This window comes from Enoplosus armatus, chromosome 8 (assembly GCF_043641665.1).
Source record: "Enoplosus armatus isolate fEnoArm2 chromosome 8, fEnoArm2.hap1, whole genome shotgun sequence".
In the NCBI taxonomy this organism is placed as follows: domain Eukaryota; kingdom Metazoa; phylum Chordata; class Actinopteri; order Centrarchiformes; family Enoplosidae; genus Enoplosus; species Enoplosus armatus.
Window position 1 is genome coordinate 4,115,356 of NC_092187.1, and position 21,764 is coordinate 4,137,119.

At 41.3% G+C, this 21,764-nt stretch overlaps 1 protein-coding gene across 1 annotated transcript in view; it reads right to left on the minus strand.

Moving 5' to 3' along the window:
- Positions 1–21,764, minus strand: part of nphp4 (nephronophthisis 4) — a 161,219-nt gene that overhangs the window by 75,151 nt on the left and 64,304 nt on the right. The window contains exons 9-11 of the mRNA XM_070909736.1: positions 20,487–20,622; positions 895–1,113; positions 270–408 (exon numbers count right to left, since the gene is read on the minus strand). Of these exons, the coding sequence (XP_070765837.1) occupies positions 270–408; positions 895–1,113; positions 20,487–20,622 (494 nt within the window). The remainder of the gene's footprint in view (positions 1–269; positions 409–894; positions 1,114–20,486; positions 20,623–21,764) is intronic.

Below are 21,764 nucleotides of genomic sequence, written 5' to 3' on the forward strand. Positions count from 1 at the left end.
TTGTTGCTTAGAACCTTGGCTGACTACACCCGGGCGTTGCCGCACACTTGAGATGCACCCGCAAAACAATTTGCAGAAACAGACCACACACTTACTGACCCAAGAAACAAACCTTTGTTGCAAAGAAACAAAAATGTGGGTCATTTTAAAGCTATGAGCCCCTCACCTCCTTCTGGGAGGAAAGTTCTTCTTATTAGCTTGCTCCTATTCCTTTCCAAGTAATTAATATGTGCTTAAAAAGCCATTATGGATTGAATGAAGATATTTACACTGTGAAGGTGATGAAGGTGATCTTCTCTGACGTGACACATCCTCCTGCTTTGTCCTCAGAGATGCCTTTGGGCTGGGTGCCTTCCTGTCCAGGCTGGAGGACAGCCGAAACGTTATCGTATCCTTCGCCTCCGAGACCTCCGCGAGACATTTCGGTAACACAAAAAAAACAGTTGGAGAATGAACAGCTCAGATTCTTTAAGGAAATCAACAACTGAAATGAAAGAGATAGACAGAAGAGGGAGATATGTGGCGTGAGAGAGGTGACGTGTGGTTATTTTCTGAGTTGTGTGAAAATTATGCGACTTTTGCACCCTTTGATGCTATTATCACTAAAGACGTGACAGACAAAAGTGTGCTGTAAGCTGTGATGATGATTTACAGAGCAGAGCTTCAAAGGATGATGTAATCTGACCTTGTATAGGTAGTGCCAATAGAGACAACTTATCAAACATCTTAATGCACCACATAATGCCAAAAAACATTTTATAAAATGCAAAAGTTTTCGTCTTCAGGGAAACATCTGTGTGAGTGCTGAAAACAGCAACATGTCTTAACACCTCTCAACGCATTCTTTACATTTTGTTCCTTCGACAAAGACGTTCCTCTGTGTTATTGTGTTACCTGTGCTGTGCCTGGAGCTGAGAGTGGCGCAGGGCTCTGAGTTTTGGCAGACATCTCTGTGCTGTAGACCATGACTCCTTGAGGGTTTGGCTTTGCACCTCCTTGCAGAACAAGCTGTATCTCTTCCCGCTTCCAGTCAGCTGGCTCCTGAAAGGGGCACCAAATTCCCCAACGAAGGCACTGCAAGAAGGCCGCTCGGGATGTGGAGGTGGCAGACAGCTGTGTGACGGAGAAATACACAAGATTAGAGGACATTCAGATACTGACATGATTATTATTGTTGTCATCATATATGGAAACAACCTTGATTCATCCTTTCGTACCACCACAGAGAATATTCTTTAACGTAAAAGTCTTGTACTCTTTTTCTGCTTCCAGATCCAGGCCTACAATCCTGTTTCAATGTGCTCATGATGTTGGTCCAATATTTTACGGACAGCTTCCCTTATTTGTCACTTTCTCAAAACAATCAATTTTTCATTAGTTTGCATGAGCAAGTATGGATTTAGGAGAACATTTTGCTTTAATGTGTATTTCTTTTTTATCGAAAGCAAATTGACAACCAGTAATAAGACAAGACAATATGACAATAATACTGCCACTATAAGCATAAAAATACAACAAAACAACGATCAAAACAGTTTTAAACATTTTATTTCACCATGGGTATACCATATTCCATTTCACAAACAGTGATTGTCCAATCATAGCAACTGCACCTAGGCACCGCAGGTCTGCAAAGCTTTGGATTCCTCCATATACTGAAGCGGTGTGCTAAGGGGCTTTAGTAAGAGCCATACTGTGTTTTTTATTGCCTCCCCAAAACACATCAACAAGAACAAAAGTGTAAGGAATGGATTAAACAGTGTTTGTCTGCTCTAATGTAAGCCACTAATGTCAGCATGCCTGTTTAACTAGTTACCTCTACCAAGGCCAGGAGTTAGCATATTTTAGCTAACTTCATTATTATGTTGAGTTATAAATTATATTAGAAATATTCCTGTTCAGGACTGACACAACTGTTAAGTGGGTGCCACTGTAAACCAGGTCCCAGGTGCTGCTAACCGCTGTACCAGAGTAATATTAGCGGTGAGTTTTCAATTCGTGATGGCTTTCATTCAAAAATTGCTCTCATTCGTGAAATACAGGTCCAATGGTGGCAGGAGTCATGTGTGGGGTCAGTGGCGGCAGGTCCAGGTTTCATACCTGTGACAGTCTCGGACTCAGGCTGTATTCAGAACCAACTACTACATACTACCGACAAATGCAGTATGCAGTACATACAGCATATTAGTATGCAGTATGGAACCATCAAATCAATTTATTTTGCAGTATGCTAGGCCAGGCTTCGGTTTACGGTTTTGGAAGGGTCCAGCACCTCAGACTTCCCTCCATCAGGCACCTCTTATGCAGGTATTATTATATTATTATGGAGTACCACTGCCTTACGAAAGTCAAACTTTTCAGTGAGGCCTTGTAGATCTAATTTGAGTGAAGATTCAGTAACTGGGTTGCTTATTTCTCGCCTCAAACGTGTTCAGAAACAGATTTTGTTGGACTGCTAAGGTGAAATAAGTGAAGGTTTTACATAATGACGTTAATGGCAAACCACCGCCAGCGCTGTGCATTGTGGGACACAGTATGCGAGGTAGACTGGTCCGATGCATACTGGAGATTTTTTCCAAATCAATACGACATGTGTTGTGTATGTGCATGTACTGATATTCAAACAATACATTAGATTTAGTTTAGTTTTTCTATACCATCCCCTTCATATGGGAACATGGTTGGTGCCATGCAGCATTTGGGACTCTGATGACAGTTGCTCACAGCATGGCACAGCAGCAGTTTGCAGCCCAATGAAAAACTACCATTAGAGAGTAGATTAGCAGTTACTGCATTTCTAGGGTTTAGTCAGACATTGCAGAGTTGAGTTTAAAGTGCAAATGAATTATATATTACTGGTGCGCAAATATAAATAATCAATTACAGCATTCGCCATATTAACTAAATCACTATGGTACTCATTAAATCATTTAAATTATTTAGAAAGAAAAATGAAAATAGGTCAAATAGGACAAAGCTTTGAAACTGCAGTGGGTTTGCATATTACCACAGCTTACACAACTCTATATGGTCAGTTCAGTTTATTCAAAAAACAACTAAAATACAGGCACAATCATACATGACATAATGGAGACATGTGAAATGGGACACCCTGATAAGCTATCAGAAGCTTGAGAATAGGGTCAATACATTATGGGCCTAAATACTAGGTCACACATACAGTTTAGGAGCAGCTTTGTGGTGTTTGAACATGATTTACAATCAGTCCCACTGCACCTCTACTACAGCCATCCAAGGTAAAATAAAAAAAAGCCTTTTGCTTTAAATCATCCACAGGGGACTCTGAGGTTTTGCAGAATCGATTAATAAACTGGTCAGCCTCAGACAATTGTAATCAATCACAGGTAGGACAGTACTGAATACATAAGGAGCCTGCTACTTCACATCGTTTCAAGACAAAGCTGATCATATAATGGTTTAGTCAGTGCTTACAATTACAAAGTATTCCCCTGAGCACAGTTTTTTTTTTTTTTTTTTACATGTAATAACATAGTTCAATACCATAGGTCATCATTCATATATGTATCGTCTTTATTCTAAATGTCATGCAGTGTCCATTGGATGGTAATATGGAAAACAGCCCGAGGTCTTGAAGCAGATTGTGCCCACAGGGGTGTTCTTTGAATGCTGTTAAAGCATGACGTCAGTAAAATGAAATGGCACCACATTCTGCTCTTAACAGGGTTTGTTGCAACTGGAAAAAAAGAAATCCAATTCTGGGTCTGACTTCCCAAAATTCACACCAGACTTGAAACTCCAAACTCTGTTACAGCTGTCACTGTCCTCAGAACCAGCTGTTCTTTCAGCAGCACAGCTGAAAGGACAGCGGCCCCAAAACGATGTCTTCACCAGGCTGAATAATATCAAAAATTCACTGGACAAAAACAGATTTCCAGTAAGCTCCACGTGGAGTATACAAGATGAAGACAACATTATTTTTCTTTATTGATTCATCTATTCTATTTCTCCCTGCCACCACAGCTCTATATGCCCACAGAAACCGGGCAGTTCATAGTGATATACAGTAGTTCACCCCAGAGAGGGAAACAGGAAACCATAGGGAAGACAACACTGGTGAAACATCCCTGGACAAGAGACTGAATGAACACCAGCAGCTGTCTGTGAACAGAAGACCAAAACCAGTCACAGCATCCACTGGGAAGAGGTCAAAGTCTTTAACCAGGAGTCAGTGGACAGCTGGAGAAAGATCATCCACATCCCACGCCAAAGACCATCTTTGAACAAATGGGCTACAATCTCCTTTCCATGTATGACCACTGGTTATCATGTGACCAGCGTTCCATACTCATGCGATGACAACTGATCTATCTCCATGACAACTGAGCAAACTCCATCCGCTTAGGATGAAGTAGCAAAATACTTCGACAATGTATGTATGTACATCGTCCAGTCGGGTGCCATTAAACCATTAATGGCAGGGGATTACCTGTCTCAGCAGAATCCCCGTCGCTGCTCTGATTCATTGAGTGCTCCCGCAAACAGCAGTGCCCTTACGCCATATCTAACTATACAACCATTTGACTCTAACAACGCCAGGCAGCGTCTGCCTTTACTTCTGACAGTCAACCGTCATTATTCACACGGCCGCAAGAGGTGCTTGTCGGGGAAACAAAAACACTGATCATTTTAGGCTTTTGAAGAAACAACCAATGCTGTCTTCATTTTTTCTGGTGAGGGCAGTTTCAAAATGTCAGATTATCATATATTATGCAAAGTAACCTTGCTGTCCAAAGCCCAAAGTAAAGTGTTCAGGTTAATGGAGCTGACATTTTGCACACTACAACTTAAAGTGCTCTACAGCGGGAACTAAAAGTGCTAAAGGTGTAACAGTTAAAGACATGGCAGGCCCCTGTTTTACAATAGCCAAATGCGAGTATGCACTTTTTTTTTTAATACAAATGACCAGATCTAAACCCAACACATATTTTAAACTTGCATGGCTGCCATTTTCACTAGCTATTATTTCTTCAGGCGTTGGTCTTGCCTGTTCGATTTGTGCTTTGAAGACTATAACATGCAGTTTGGGCAGTCATACACAGAATATTGCCGTGGCCTGTGTCTGAGACATAAACAGAGAGCACCTAGTCTTATCATTAAACGTCTGTATGTACATCTAAGAAGACCTCTTCAAAGCTTCACAAATTTCAAGCGGCCCCAGATGCAGATCAATACTCCATTCCACTCGAGAGGGAGTTTGTTTCAGACTATAATTTTACCCCCAAGAAGCACAGACATTAACAGCTATTTCTTTGAATTGTGACTTAAGAAATATATGGCAGCCATAAACCAGATAGCAGTATATTCCCTTTGAGACATTGCCTGTTTTCCCATCTCATGGGGTTGAATTAATAAGATGCTTTATATGAAACATTCAATCAAACAAGTCTATTTTCAAAGTGATGATTTTGTAAAAATGATCCAACTATAGAAAGATCATTTCATGGCACAGGGAGTAGCCAGTAAAACTTGTGAGGCAATTTATCTAATTTGTCTCATTCTTTCAAGCACTCTCTGTCTCTAACATGTCTGCTCCCACAGAACTTGAGGGAAAGAGCAAAATTAGTGTCTAGCACATGACCCAACACTCACTTCTTGTATTATTCAATGAATATATTCAGTTGCGGGGATGATTCGGGAGCAGAGACGCCGACTGAGCTCTGAGAGAATGAGAGAGACAAAGGACCAATCAGGGGCCTCTTCTACAGGGACGCCTATAGCCCCGGAAAAAGCTTTTATCTGTCCGACACTCAATGCTTATCACACACTTTCAGTCTTCCAATCATAAGAAAGTGGGAATGACTCTGTGTTCACAATTGCACTGAGCAACCGCGAGTGAGGATGAAAAGGAAAAGAAAAAAACTGAGCGCCAAACACCCAGCGAAACTTTCCATGTTTCACCGCAACTACATGTCTTCAGACACGCGTGAAGTGAACATACATGACTGGGGAAGTAATAACTTGTCAAAATGGAGGATCATTCTCAAAAGCAGAATTCTGCGATCTCACTTAAACATGCACCGCACAAAATAAGAACTCCCTTTGAGACACAAAGCCGGTAGCGACATGAATCACTATCATGACTTCAGCTCAGCGGTTTTAAAGTGCTTTGGAACGGCGTGATCTACATATGAACTGCACAGAGCGCTGACAGCTTGGGCTGGCAAACAACAGGATTGAAGGAATCTCAAAGAGACTCTTTAGTTGCGGTTTGAGTAAACAAACATGGATAATAGTTTCATTCAAAGCCGGGCAGAAAATTCACATTATGCGCGTAATCCTGCGGTGTTTGGAGGCATACGTGAGATTAAGGGCGACAATATGCAGTTTCTTGATTATATGACAGCGGAGATCAATCGGCATGTGGGTGTAGGTGGTTTAATGGCATTGTGGTAAGGATACAGTGCTGTAGGAGGTAGTTAGCTGATGTATACATGTGTTGAGGGCCTCCAGTGAGAAGAAAGTGGCCTGGAGGGTCAGACACATCGACTCACTCTGAGCACCACAGTAACTCAGTGAGTCTTAATCAATTGCGAAGCCTGTTGGTGACAGCAATGAGACATCAAATCAATGACACTATATTTCAGAGGAAATAAAGTATGACTTCTCGCACTCACACTGTTTTGGGCAAACATTTGAATTAATCAAGGAATTTGCCATTTGAATTAAAAGTTGCTTTTAGAACTGTTGTGGCGCTGGTCATTATGTCAGACAAGGCGGAATGATCAATAGGCAATTTCCCCAAAGTGTGATTACACTGTTGATTTGAGTGTTAAAGGCTATATTTAAAATAAGAGTCATTAACTTTCACTCTGAGAGCTGCCGAGCACTTGTTTCAATAGTGCACTTGGAAGAAAAAAATAGAAACAGTAGCCCGAGGCAAAAACAAGGAAGCAGCAAACTTTTTCATGAAGTTGTACTGAAAACAATAACAGGCGATGTCACTGCACACATAATTGCTCCAACTGGCAAAGCATTTTCTAAGGGAAGAATCCATCAACCTTGTTTGGAAGTGTAAAATATGATGCTGCAGCGTCTCCACACTAATAAAAAAAAAATCTCTGTTTCAAACATACTACGGGGTGGAAACAGAAGTCTTATGTCTGTAACCTGGAGCAAGAAAGGTAATCATCAATTTTTTTTTTTTTTTTTTGGGGGGGGGGGGGGGGGGGGGGGACACTGTGGAGAGGGGGAAATTATCAAAAGGTGACAGACGGTGAGTTGAACCCCATTTCACCACCACTTACTAACTAAAAAAAGTATCTTCATACACATATAAGTAAAAGCACTAGTTTAAGAAACACTACCAACTCAGTGCTGTTTTATTGCAATGCTCATTTCAAAAGTCCTAAAATGTCCAAATATAAAAAAAGCCATGTTTGTGATAAGCTGAGATAAAGCAGTTTGCAGGGACATAATTCTGGAGAAGCTCAAAGAAAACGACATGACATTCAGCGACACAGAGCTTTCTAGAGTACAGCAGGAATTAATCCTAAATTAGGGGGATGTGAGCATTGATGGGAGACGGAGTCTGACAGTTATTACTATTACCTCAGTCTGTTGGGCTGTTCAAGTCATTATTTCAGCCAAGACCCTGTGACAGGCACCGGCCCACAGCTCCCGCTACTTATTCTCCACAATGAGATGCCCTGGAGGAAGTGAGGGAACATGCACTGAGATCATTAACTTAAGAGCACTAAACCACTCACATTTTCATCTATCTGCTCAAGTAGTCCAAATGAACCCAGCAGGCTACTGTGCTCTATTCAGCTCACCAAGGCCAAATAGGGCTCGGAAAGAATTGCGCTCAGTCTCAGATCTAGCCCTCCGTTGACGGCAAAACTTCAAGGAGATGTTCATGAAAGGCATGTTCACTGCTCAGGCCAATTTATTGTGAATGTGCACATGTTTTATCAGCAGCGGGATGCTCCTCCTCTAAAAAAAACTTGAGTATTAATACAGACAGAAGATGTGCATAGCTATGATGGTTAAACTGCATATGGAATTGACAAATCGTTTAATCTCTAATCCAGGATTTAATATTTATTAGATTTTATTCTGGAACATTCTTGAAACAATTTGTAGTGGAATATACTGTAGTGAAATGTTTTAAACCCATTGGCAGATTTTCTACAATTAAGAAAATAACAGTTTAGACAACGACCAAATAATTGCTCGGGATACAGATTTTTAGGCACACTAGCAGCTTGTTTTTACGGATGTTAACAACGCTTGGTCGGTCCAACACTTTGGTCCAGATTGGAATATCTTGACAAATATGAGATGGATTGCTTTGACATTCTGCACCAATGGTCACAGACCCCAGATGATCGCAATGACTCTGGCGATCTCCCGACTTTTCCTCTAACGCCACCAGCAGGATGACATTTCCGGAGTAAAATGATATTTTATATAGTATAGACAGTATCTGTTCCTCACAGGATGAACTGATTTGTGACTACCTGCAAAACTAATGACATTCCGATCAGCCTGAGCTGTGCTCCCTGTTAAACATGTTAACATGACAACCACTACCATTTTTACATTTACGTCACCACAAGGATCAAAAACAAACGTTGGACCTCAACATTTATCTACCTTATAATTTTCTATGCTTTCCTTTCCATTACAGCCTCAGAGAGTCACTAGCATGGCTAGACCGTTGCAGTCTGGTTTGCCTTTCACAGTGTAGACAAAGGTACCACAAACTGAAAGAGAGATTCATATTTAGACATACATGTTATGAAAGTCTAAATAGCATCAGCAGCTTCCTAATTTAAAATAACAGGAATGCATTTAACTGAGAGCTATTATATAAAATACCTCAAATGATTATCTCAGGTACTTGATGATTACCTCAGATAAGAACTTAAATCACCTGGAGATAAAATGAAAAATGAAATATGACTGCCAAATCACTTGCTGAAAATAAACTATATTAGGTGCACATTGTGCAGCAAAGACTGCCTTTTCCATAAGAATTTGTCGACATAATATCTTATCTACAGTCTCAAATGAACCTTGTGATGATATTTTCATCTTCGATGCACGAGTACATTTTGTAAGATATCAAAGCTCTGTCAAACTTGAAGTCAGCAGGTATTGATCTGGTCTGCACATACAGTCCCGACTTGACATTTTGCAAATACAGTAAGAAGCACTGTAGCCTAACATGTCTGGCTCAACCAATTCAACATAGTTTGCATATTTTGTCAAAGGAAAGTAAGAAAATGATGAGTTAGTGTGGGATGTAATACACACCTTTAAATAAATATATAAAGGAATACATAAATGGGATATTACAGGCCTAAACTTAATTGTCAGGTATTTTGCCTTCAGATTTGAAATTGAAACCTGTTACATCACACCATTTAAAGTGGATGCTGGAGGGCAGAGAGGCTGCGTTACCAACAGGCAAATGACAAAAGTCTAATGCCTTTGGGAACAGGCAGGAGAACAAATAGACAAATGTTTTAGTCAAATGCCTTTGTTGAGTCTCTAACAGTAAAACAGAATTACCACTAGGTCTACTAGATTTTTTACGACTGTTTACGACCCAAAAACTGCATTTTGTCTCTGTATTACTGTAGTTGTAATGTGTTATGTGGACTGGCTAAAACTGAATTTTCTACAGCTGCTCAGGCCTCAAATGACTCCAAAATGCCACTGACCACTTCATACAACTGCTGCTTTAAATGAAAATCATTCAAGTCTGGGCTGAAAAAAAATATTTGAAGCAGGGCCTCAGTCTGAGGTGGCCATCCACATGGCAACCATTAGATGCAGAAACATCATCACCACTGCCTCTCTGGCTGCCAGGGCAATGCATTGGTCTGGAGAAGGATAGCACTGCTGGCAGGCGCTGACAGGGTAAGACTCACTCTGGGCCTATCGCATCGGGAGATTGATGCACTTCTCAGTGGGGGGAGAGCTGACATTCATTTTAATTAGGCGGGCGAAATATTGTCTCTGCGGCATGTAGCCTCCCTTGCCTTATCCTCAACTTCTCTTCTCATTGTGAGAAAGGAAAAGGGGCCTCCAGGGAGGAATGACCTCCAGAATAGGCCACAAATCAGCTAAATATATCACTTCCAAATCCAGATGACATTACTGTGCTTAAGATGTTTGATTAACATTTAATTAACATTTGTATGACATTTCAGATCAGAACCAAACAAAAATATAACTGGCTTCTTTGAGGATGGGGTCCACACCAGTGGGAGGACACAGTGTTCACATATCATGTAACGTAAGTAGTCAAGGAAACTAAGACCAAGGGAGGGGTTCATAAGTTCAGGGGATAGTGTCATTGTAAAGAGGGCATTTTAATGAGCATGTGATTGGGGAGAGCTTCACAAGATGCTTTTCATTCAGCAAACATCATTAAAGCCCGCAGGGGCCCACAATAACCGTGCAAATGCACAAACACACACACGAGTGCACACAGCAACACAGCCACTTAAGGGAAGTCACAGGAAAAACACACAACAATCTATACAGCATGTACCTGTCGGTGAGCCAATTAAAATCCAAACAAGAGTCTCTGTGGCACAGAGGAGAAGCTGTACACCAACACCTTTAATAAACCCAGCCACTAGCCATGTCACTGCTTTCTGCTCCACGTACTGTTTATCTTCCATCCCCTGGCAGTGACATCTGAGAGAGAGCAAGGCATAAATAGATAATTAAGAGGCTGATATTTGTTATATATCTCAACTAATGGAAACAACTAATGGAAACACCACATACAATGCATGCTCGCGGAATACACAGTTACTGAGCCATCGGTCAAGAGTTAGCGATATGTATGAAGTAGATATTTATTTACAATGTTTCTTCAAAATACAACGGACGGAGTAGCTTAGTATTTATTTTTTAATTTGAATATAGTTTTATATTTTGAAGTGAACACAAAAACATTCCAAATGTTAACACATTAAACAGAGTGACTTCACCTGTTGTAAAGGTACAGAGACAAGACACAACTCTGACAGCACGGCAGGCCTGTCAAGCTTTAGATTTCTCCACAGTGTGCATGGGGCTGTAGTGAGAGCAATGCTCTGTATATAGGAGGTTTGGATGGTGTTTTTTTCTTTTAACCAGTATGTTTTTCTCCTCAGCATGTCTGGCTACATTATTGTGTTGTTACACATTACATTAAAAAAACCCTGTTTAGGCCTAGCAAATCCACTATGTAGTATTTCCCCACCATGTGGGAGCCAATCTTGAATGCTACTCTAAGGGGTGCAGGCTAATGTTAGTGGCTCTGTCATGTACGTAGCCACCAAGTGCATATTTCCATTTCAAAATAAGTCAGCTGGAAACATTAAAAAGCCAACAACTCATGAGGCTAATGTTAGCTTAATAAGCAAGCTAGCTTCGGCTGATAAAATCTGCTAGCGACAATTGTCATGTCACCCAACAAACCTAGCAGTTGCCCTGTGAGTTTTGCCTATGCTCTTTTTCACTAGCTAATTAATTCCAATCACAATCAATCTGTTTATAAGGCCTACTACTCTGAAGTTAAATAAAGGCCTGAGCCACTTTTGAAAAAATACAGACTATGACAAAGTAAGCGTCATTCATGAAATGAAAAGTCAGGTGCACGTGCAAATTATGACATTGGTGGGATCCAGCAAACCTTTATTTCCAAAATATCTATACATGTAGCTAAGAACAAAATCTACGAGTGGTAAATCCTCATATAGGTTTGTGAAGAAGTCTAGGCTAGAGATTGTATTTTTATCATTTTCATTATAGGTCCAAAAGAGTGTGGTCTAAGGAAATAACAGCCCAGTGATTTGCTTTGCTAGTTAAAATGGTGCATTGCATGCATTAAGTCGCTTTTGGGATAAAATGCTTTCCAGCTCTGATACAATATATTGCCCCATGCCAGCCTTGTATCTGTAGCAGGATGTTCTCCAGTGCTCTCAATGATTTCTGTATAAACTCATCAGTTTCAGTTATTTGGAAATGATTCGGTCGCCCCTCTGACAGCCGTCAGGTGTTTTTGGTTCGTAGTTTTAAATTAAACCACATACAGAAAATAAGACAACAGGCTGAATGCTGCCCAGTGTGATCTGAGGGTGACCACCACAACAAACATCTTTGGCTTACTGATGACTGATGATGTGTTGGTAGAATGTTGCTTTATATAGCATACGGGAAACGGGCATGCTGCCAAATTCAGTCCCACGTCTGCATATATCCAGATGAGAGCTCAGTAAAGGGCAAAACACTGAGCATGTTTAAAGGTCGTGCGGTAATAGTTACACTTCCTCAGACGCTCAGTAATCGACTGTGCCACTCACCAAGCCCAGTCAGGGTCAAAGGTGACACAACAAGAACATATGGCGCGGGTGACGCACTCATTACTGGTTGTGCGCTGGCCCAGTTACTCAAACGGAGAACCCATTTTAAAACGTGACACGTATCACAACTGTCAACATCCTTTTCAGCAACCAAAGTTTGCTGTGGTGTAACAGCCCGGGAGAGTTGCCAATTACTGTTCCGAGGATGTGATTGGCGTCTGACAGTCTCTCAGAAGCGTAGTGGTGGTTAGTGAGAGGATGGAACCAAGTATCTCCTCTCTGCATGTCCCTCCCACCAGCTCTGTCTATCCATCTATCTCCTCTGCTTCCATCCTTCTGAGGCTATGACCTACGAGCAGTCACTCATTCCCTGTGTCAGTGTTTTGGATGACTGCAGCTGTATCACGCCTCCCGACAAATTGTTTCCTGGCAAAAGGACAAAGCCGCGCGGCCCAGCGGCGCCTCCTGCCTCCGCTTCCACTGGACCGGCCCCTCCATTAGCGATGAGCTAGTGCTTGTCAGCAGAAGAAGGCAGACAACAATAAGTCCCATCGTCTCGCATTAAGCCATATGCAACTGTATTACATGGCTCAATTGATGAGCGGTGCCAAGCTAACGGTTGTTGAGGAGAGGCGGCGATCGAGGCCAGAGATGTCTCGGATGAAGTTACAGCTGGGCTAAATTGGCGCTGACAGACCACAATTAGGAGAGCCATCGTCGCCTCGCGTCAACTGTCAGTGGCCCAAGTATTCTCACAGTTAGTAAATCATGTACTGGGGAAGGCGGCCACTTACACTTTTGAGTGGATAACTGAATGCTTGATGTACTATGATGGATACCATTTTCTCACTTCTCAAATAGATGAGTATGTCAAGGAGCTGAAAGAAGAGCGATTACAAGTATTTGCTCTTATCAATGGTCCTGTGACTTGTATGAGAGAGGGATCATTTCTGCACTGTTGGTTAATGGACAGGGACATGTTGGAATTCAACACTAAAAATCAACCCCTGTCTTTTGTTCAAGGATGGTCTCTGGAATCGGATGTGAATAGCCTTGATTTTTCTCCAGCTGTTCATTGACTAATGTGGCCTGATACATACAACCCCGTGAAGGTTCACACAAAGACAGAAATATGCATACACATTCCTTTCGTCATCATGTATAAAGCCGTGCATATGCATGCTTCTGCATTATGATTAACTCATCACATGTATCTGTAAACCATCATTGGCAGTCATCGTCATCATCAAAACGTCAGAATGGCAGTAAATGACTTAGCTCTGGCTTGTAAGCGGACCTCCACCCCAATACAACAGAGGTGAATGGAACTAGCTTCTTCTGAACCATCCCTTTAAGTCTACATGGGAAAAGTCAAAGGTATGTCAAGGGCACTGTCCTTTACCTCATAGAGTTTGTTAAATCCCTCATATGGATCTGTATGTGCATAAGTCAAACTGTAATATTACATAATCAAATCCAATTAATACCATGTTTCATACAACAAATCAATACACTACATAAACGAGCAATCACAATAATAATATGGTAGGAGATGCAGGGAATTAAGGCTGCCATTATCTAAATATTTCGGAGCATCAGAATCACTGAGCACAGCAGCGAGCGGAGCATACTTTCATCCTGCCTTTCTTTTTGTCCAGAGCTTTGTTTGTTCTTCAATAGGCAGCAGAGTGATGTGGGAAAATGTAGCTGGAGTGGACATAGAAGGACAGAGTTCCTGGAATAAGCACAGAGCGGGATGCTGGGTAATACAATGAGCCCTTGATGAGGGAGGGAATAGTGACTGAGAAGGAAATACCGGAACAGCAAAAGGAGAGCAAGACGACAGGAAGTGGACATGATGTATTTGACTGAAAGAAAAGTTGATCATTTGAAGTTCGTTGACCCCAGACACCCTCTGAGAACAGCCTATCAGACAAATTCCCAGTTCCTCTCCTCTCCCCAGCCTCCTTAATTTAAATTGTTATCTCCATCTCTCTGACTGCTAAGGAGCATGAAAGAAGTCCGCTCAAAGGCTCTGAGAGAGAGACAGCATGCGACACAGAGAGACAAGACAGAGAGAGCAACCCAATCATAACTAAAATCAGAAAATACCAAAGAGGACAAATGACGACACAGCATGATTTTCTTTCTTCATAACCAAAGGCAATGAGGGCAATGCAATTCTGTAAAAGGAGGCCATCCTTGTTCTTTGTCTTGCAGTGAGAGGCAGACTGGCTTTTCAACACAGCAAGGATGAAACATGTAGGCAGCCTCAGTGCACTGAGTGATTGCCTCTGGATTGCAGCGGTTATGTTTTAAGAGAGAAGGGATTTCAACAAAATTGTTTTACTCTTTTCACCCACCTTAGCCCCCTCAGAATACATCAAAAAACATAATTCCATTTAATCAGAGGAAAGAACAACAGTAAGGCAGACTGCATGTTCCTGCCCTCCACCCATCCAAGCTCTCTCAAGTCGCACTACACAGCACCATCTAGTGGCAACGTTTACAGTCAGAGGCAGCAACATGGGAAATGATAGAAAACAGGTTTAGCACTGTTATAAGGGACTCTGAATGTGTCGCTCGTGTGAATCCACACACAAAATAAGACGGTGTTTCAGGCATTTGTTTGTGCCCACTGCCACTAGAGACCAGACAGCACAACAAAGCCTTTTGTATTATTGAATACCTAGAAGGTTATTCTGAAGAATTCATTCTATTACATATGCTGTGATCTCATTTTATACAGCATTCCTATACGACTGCATACTATTCTATTATCCTATAAATCTATGTATATATATATTGTGTTTCATTTGACTCTTTTAACATCTTTTTCACATTTATTATACATATGTGTATATACTATATATATATTACATGTTATTATACTACCTTCCATTGCTTGTCCTTTAATTCCTTTCAGAGCTTGAAAGTTCATTCAGTGTGTACACGTAAACTGAAACTTCAACCCCTTTTAAAAAAATGACATCTTTACTTCTTTCAGTAATTCGGTTTCAGCTTCCATTTCAATTTCTTCTTGGCTCAGGAAACTGCACTATTGGTTGCAAGTATATTTTTTAAACATATATTATATCAATGCTCACAAAGTATGTTTACGAAACTAGCCTCGGATATTGTATATAGCTATCTATGTTGAACTAATTGTATTTTTTTTTTCTCTCCACGTATAGTTCAGTTTCTTCTACTTATCTGTATAAATCTGTCTAATTTAGATTTAGGGTGTAGTTCTACTTACTTTTTCATTCACTCTGCTGAACCTATTCTATATCTTTATCTGGTCTGTTTTTTGTGCTGCTGTAACACCTAATGTCCCCATCTAGAATCAATAAAGTGTTATCTTATCTTATCTTAAATACCATAATTCCACATCCAGCCGTACAAAACAAGCGAGAGTACAGACACTGCCGCCAATAGTCATATTCAAAATATTGACATGTTTTGTTTTTGACTGAATGGCCCCAGAGAGTACACCAAGGTCAAAGGTCGAAGGCCAAAGCCACTGCTGCATTTCCAAGAATATAACTGCAATTAAATTGCACTATGCACTCAAGTTTATATTCCATTTAATGCAACTTGATCTGAGTTTTGCAGGTTTAAGTACTGGTACAGTTCCACAAGGGCCTGCCTGAAAAGTGCGGCAATCAGACATGAACCTTCATATTTGTGGTTCACAAGTGGTGTCAAGTGCTGTGAAGTGCTGTTGACAGTGTACAGCTGTCTGCCGTGAAGGCACACCTCAGCTCAACACAGCTATAACACCACAAAAACATCACATTTCTTGCAGCTATGACAGTGCAGGGACATGTACACTGTCCCGTCACACTCTTATTGGTAGCTGAAGACGCAGAGACTGAACTTCTTGCAGCCAGTTGATAATACGGGAGGCTTTTGCAAGAGGCAGTGGGTGGTTGGTTGAGATTTAGGGTGTCATGGCTGCTGCCGTCTTCAGGAGGCAGTATGTATCAAACCCTTATCAGTCAGCACCCAAGACAGATCAGGCTCTGGATTAACTCTCACAAATAACATATGCACACACACACACACAGTCCACTCCCACACACCGACAGAAATTACTCTCCACCTGCTAAATATCTCTCACCTCATCAAACATTCATGCCACAGAAGACGAAGGTGGTGAAGTGTGGTAGGAGATGTTTTTTCTTTTTTCACCCACACAACAGTTTTTGCCGAGCTATTCTGGGATGATTTCTCAACGTCAGTGAACTTTTTTCATTAAAAGAAAAGAAAGTTTATCCCATTGGGAGCATGCATGTTCTCAAGAAATTGCACGGCAATCTGTCCGTTAGATTTTAAGAGTGTGCAGAGTTGATATTTTGGACTAGGGCTGGTGGGCACAATAGGAGAGCTCATGAAGTGTCCAAAATGGGGAGTGTTCATCCCTTGTTGAGCATGAATGCACGCAAAAAAGATCATGGCTCATTAGATGTTGATACTTCCTGTGTGCAATTTGCCCGAATGGTGGCATAAGAGAAGAGATCAGGCAGTCATCAAAAACATTAGGTGTCATCCTCTGGGGAACATGAAACATGGAAACCTGGCCATAACTTGTTGAGATATGGTCTGAACCAAGGAGTTGGAGGGATTGACCAACCACCAAGACCAATAGCCAGTGTGTTCATTAGGTGGGATAAGGGTGGTCTGCATTGCCCAGTCTCTATAACTTCGCAAAACCAACAAGCACACAGGGAAATGTCCAAATAGATGTGACAATTGGCAGAGCCCTAAGCATGCTGAATAATCCTCATATTCCTTCCTTCCTTCCTTCCCTCTGTGTTCACTGCTGAACTGCACCAGTCGCTTTCATGTTGGCAGCAGTGGAGTGTCAGTTTGCTTTCAGAAAAGAGACTGGCAGAGTGCAGCTGAAACCTGAATAAAGTTCTGAACAATGGCTGACACATATTTGCACAGTTTCAAGGAGCTCATACACATAACACATACCTGCACGCTGACGGCAAATACGATGTTTTATTTTCTGTAGCCTGTTGCTATTAATCTCTTGTGCCAACTACAAGTACTACTTCAGCTTTATAACCTCTTTCCCCACTATGACAACCAGCTTCTTTTTTCCACCATCAAAGACAGCCACTTTGAAAGCAGCATGTCCAACTTTGGATTTTTGATGTGGTAGACAACATGTCATGCAGCCTTGTTCCTTTTGAGCATATCAGCCTCGAGTCTCCGCCACTAGTAGGGTACAAGTAGGCCCAAGACTCTACGTACACTCATAGTTCATTTCCAAACCGACAACTGAAATAAATGCCCTCAAAATGAGCATGCAGTCAGATGATTTTTAGCCACGCTAGCAGTGTAGCAATGTCAGTTGGGTGTTCGGCCGGTCATTTAATCTTGTGCCAACAGCAGGTTGTCATTTGTAAATGGAGTGGACCAAAGCGCTTCACAGATTATGTCTCATTGTAGCTTTGAGTGAAATGTTTCGACAACTGTTTGATGGATTGTCCTCCTCAGGATGAATTGGAATAACTTTGGTTATCCCCTGACTTGTCATCTAGTGTTGTCATCAGGTCAAAATATAAACTTGTCCAATACCTTGATGGTGACAAAAGAGGCAGAATTAATGACATTCCCATCAACCTCAGCTGCTCAGAGAATCACAAGCATGGCTGTAGATCCTTCGTATTTTTTCCATCCTCTTTTTATTATAATAAGATATAATTTAAATAATTTTAAGCATTTGAGCAAAGTAAACCAACACCCCCCCAAAAAGGACTTCTGCGGAGAAGCTAGGTGTGTAGGAGATTGATGGCAAAAACATTTGAAGCAATTTGAATAATTCTTTGTTTGTGCCTATATGTGTGCCTCCCCATAGGCAGTGTTTATTGCAATATTCAGATAACAGGCATATAGTTCCTCACTTGTGAAAAGAAGAAAAGTCTTCGGGGATAATTCAGATCATGGTATGGTAACATCAGGATTTGATTTCCTTAATAAAAGATTGAACATTATTCAACAAATGATGATGAGCTTGTTTTTTTCCCTAAACAATATCTATTATGTGTCAGTAATAATAGATGGGGGGGGGGGGGGGGGGGGGGGGGGGCTGTCCATTTACAACAGAATGATGGCTGCCAAGTGGTTGCAGAGGTAAGAATGGGGGAATTAATACATAAATGCAAATGTACTGTGGTGCTCAGATGGCCGATTGGCTGGTTGTTTTCTGCTGCCTTTAATTGGTGATCTGGTGACCCCTGCTTGTGTAAAGTACAACACACGGTAACACAATGAGAGCCCAGCCTTGGTATGCATTAAGTGTTGACGGCTCACCCACACACATAATCACCACAGTCTTTCTGAGGTTTTCCATGCCATGAGCTGTTGTTAAGTGGTGCGGCTTGAATTTAGAAATTATTTCCCCGGGGACGTGTTGACTGTGTCGATCTGTAACAGGTGCCAGCTGTTGGTCCATGTAATTCATATGGACAGAAGGGAGACATGACAGCACTTCAAAATAGGATTCAACTAAACGACAAATTTTATGGACAAAAGCTGCAGATACTTGTGTTGAACAATCACAGCAGTATGGTTGCAAAAGCTTTTGGCATGTCTCTGAAAGACCGTCATCATCACACAAAACTCATCAAAAATGTGAGATTTAGGTTTTGGGTTTCCAAAAAATATTATCTTTATATGCTCTACAGAAAATTATGTAACTTAAACTCAATCTTCATCATACCAATAATATCCAAATTAGCACTGAACAACAATAACTGACAATTATTACATTTTTGATTGAAGTCTAATATCTGCCCATTACATCAACAAATCAACATAATGGGATGTTGAACTTTATATGACGAGCAGCCCAAGACACTGATTACTAATTACTGTCAACCATTGCAGACGACTGCAAAGTGAAGAGAGATTATGTCTAAATTCTAGTCATTTTATGTTCACGCACCTCAACTGAAAACGTGATATGTCAAAGAGACCTAAAGAGATTTTCTGACTAGGTCTAAGTAGTGAACCTCAATGCTTTTTGAATACTGACCAAAGCATGTCTGCAACACCGAGTATGAAAAACTGGCATTGAATGTCTGTTCAGAGTCTTGTTTACTTATTCTTTGATCAGATATTTCCTCATTTGAATCATAGCTTTGCTGACATTTTTCTCTACTGCAAAGACTTCATTTCAAGATGGACGAGTTTGAAGGCTTTTTTTTTGCTTTTTTTCTCACTGTGTTAAACGCAAACGTTTAAGAGAATACAAAAAGAAGTAAAGCCTGGAAGCCTGGAAATTCCTAACTTACGCCAGTTAAAGGTTCCCTGTGTAGTTTTTGACCTCTAGTAGTGCTATGGAGCTGTTTTTCCATGAGGGACGATACTATTCCGCTGATCTGCAGATGCTGGTAACACACCAAGATATGCTGCAATGCACCAGCAAAGGCCGCGAAAAAGAAGATTGCAACTTAGTAAACATGGATGTAAATAATGCAGGACTCAAAATTCTTAAAACAACACATTTCTTCGAGCTCAAGGAATACGATACAAGAAAACTCCACAAGGCAACTTTAAGAAAACGTGCACAGAGACAAACCTCTCTTCAAGTAAGTAGTATCTTTTTAATCAAGGTGTATTTTTTCAAAAGAAGTATTGAAGTAATTGATAGCTTTTTGCAAAATTTTAAGAGAGAGGGTGGGAAGTTGTCTCAATGTAAGACCCACACTTTGATGAACCTCCACATGAAGGTAAGTGAACAGTGAAGGCAAGAAGCAAGCTGCCAGCTCAGGTCACATCATCATGACTGTATTTGTTCTCCTCACTTCCATTCCTTCTATCCATACTTCTTTCAGTCTTGTTTGTTTACAGAGGACTTGTGGCCAAGGGTGCCTTCAGTCATTTCCTCTGGGAGACACAGCAAGAGATGGATGGAATGATAGTCCAAGGAAGGATGAAAAGAGGACAGTGTGTGTGTGCAGGTGTCTTTCTACATATATTATTTGAAGACCTTGTTTGAGTTTTAGAACTTCAGGGTGAGTGAAGACATCTGGTTTGTCCTCATTTCATCAAGCGGTTGATTTCAGGTTTAGGACTACTATACTGTATACTGTATGTATGTTTGTGGATCCCTCTTACCATCGTTTCTCGGCCAATTGGAGCGGAGAAGACAAACTCCAGCTGGAAGACAATTGCCAATGCTCGATGATTGGTGAGCCGGAGTTCCAAGCTGCTGCGAAGGCCCAGTGTCTGAGGGAGGGATGATTTTGCCGAGCTGAGGAGAGAGCAAAGAGACACACCCACATATGGTGAAGCTGTGAAGGGTATGTTAAGAGAGAGAGGCTCTGTTTACACCTGGCATTCATGTACGTCTTGAGTGATCCGATCACAAGTAGACAGCTTTAAGTACAGGTGTGAGTGCACCCAAGATGTGTTGAGATCCGATCGCTCAGACCACATTCATAGGTGGTCTTTAGCAGTGTGTACGCGATTGTGTCCTGGGCCACATTAAAGGACTGCCTACTCAACTGACGTCCTCTGCATAAGCGGAATTACAAAGTCGCGCATTAAAGTGTAAAACAACAAGAAGGCACCACAACAACATGCAAATGCATAATCAACACAATCACATGCTAACCAACAATCTGTGCTCAATTACTGTATTTTATGAATAGCAATAATCGTCATCATCGTCAACCTAATTCTTGTCAGTAAATTCAGGTTAAAAAAACAACACATTTGGTCTTTGCAAATGGAAAATGATGTACATGGTTATTTGCATGTAGAGCGGGGAAGTGAGATCCGATCACAAGTTGTCACTCGAGACGCATGTGGAGACGCAGTCTAATGCCAGGTGTGAACTGATGAGCTGTCCACTTGTGATCAGATCACCCAACACGCATGTAAATGCCAGGTGTAAACAGCACCAGAGAGGCAAGGAAAGAAGCTACGGTGGAACACGCATAAAGATCATTTGTGACTTATTTTTAGTAAGGGCTTTAAAGCACGTGACAATGCCTCACTCAAATTAGTCCCTTTATTTCTTTTAATAGTGTTTTATTTTTAATTAAAGGGAAAAGAAATCAATGTGTTGGAGGATTTACACTCGCATGCTGAATGTTCCCTGGCAAGCACTGGCCTCCTGTGTGAGCAGTGGAACAGCACTCTTGGTATTCGTCATTCACAGTTTGCATACACCATAGGCGGGAGCATACTGTGGAGTGCTGGAGTGTCACGAGGTGGGGCTGAGCGCCTTTTCTTTTTTCGCTTCATGGACTCTCTGGAGAATGGAACAGGCGAGCACTTCAGATTTGTTTTTTGTTTTTTTTCATTTTCTTCTCTCTTTCTCTGCTGTCTGGAAGCACCAGGCAGAACACAAGCAAAGCAGACTGTCAGATTTCACTGGCAGCACCCAAA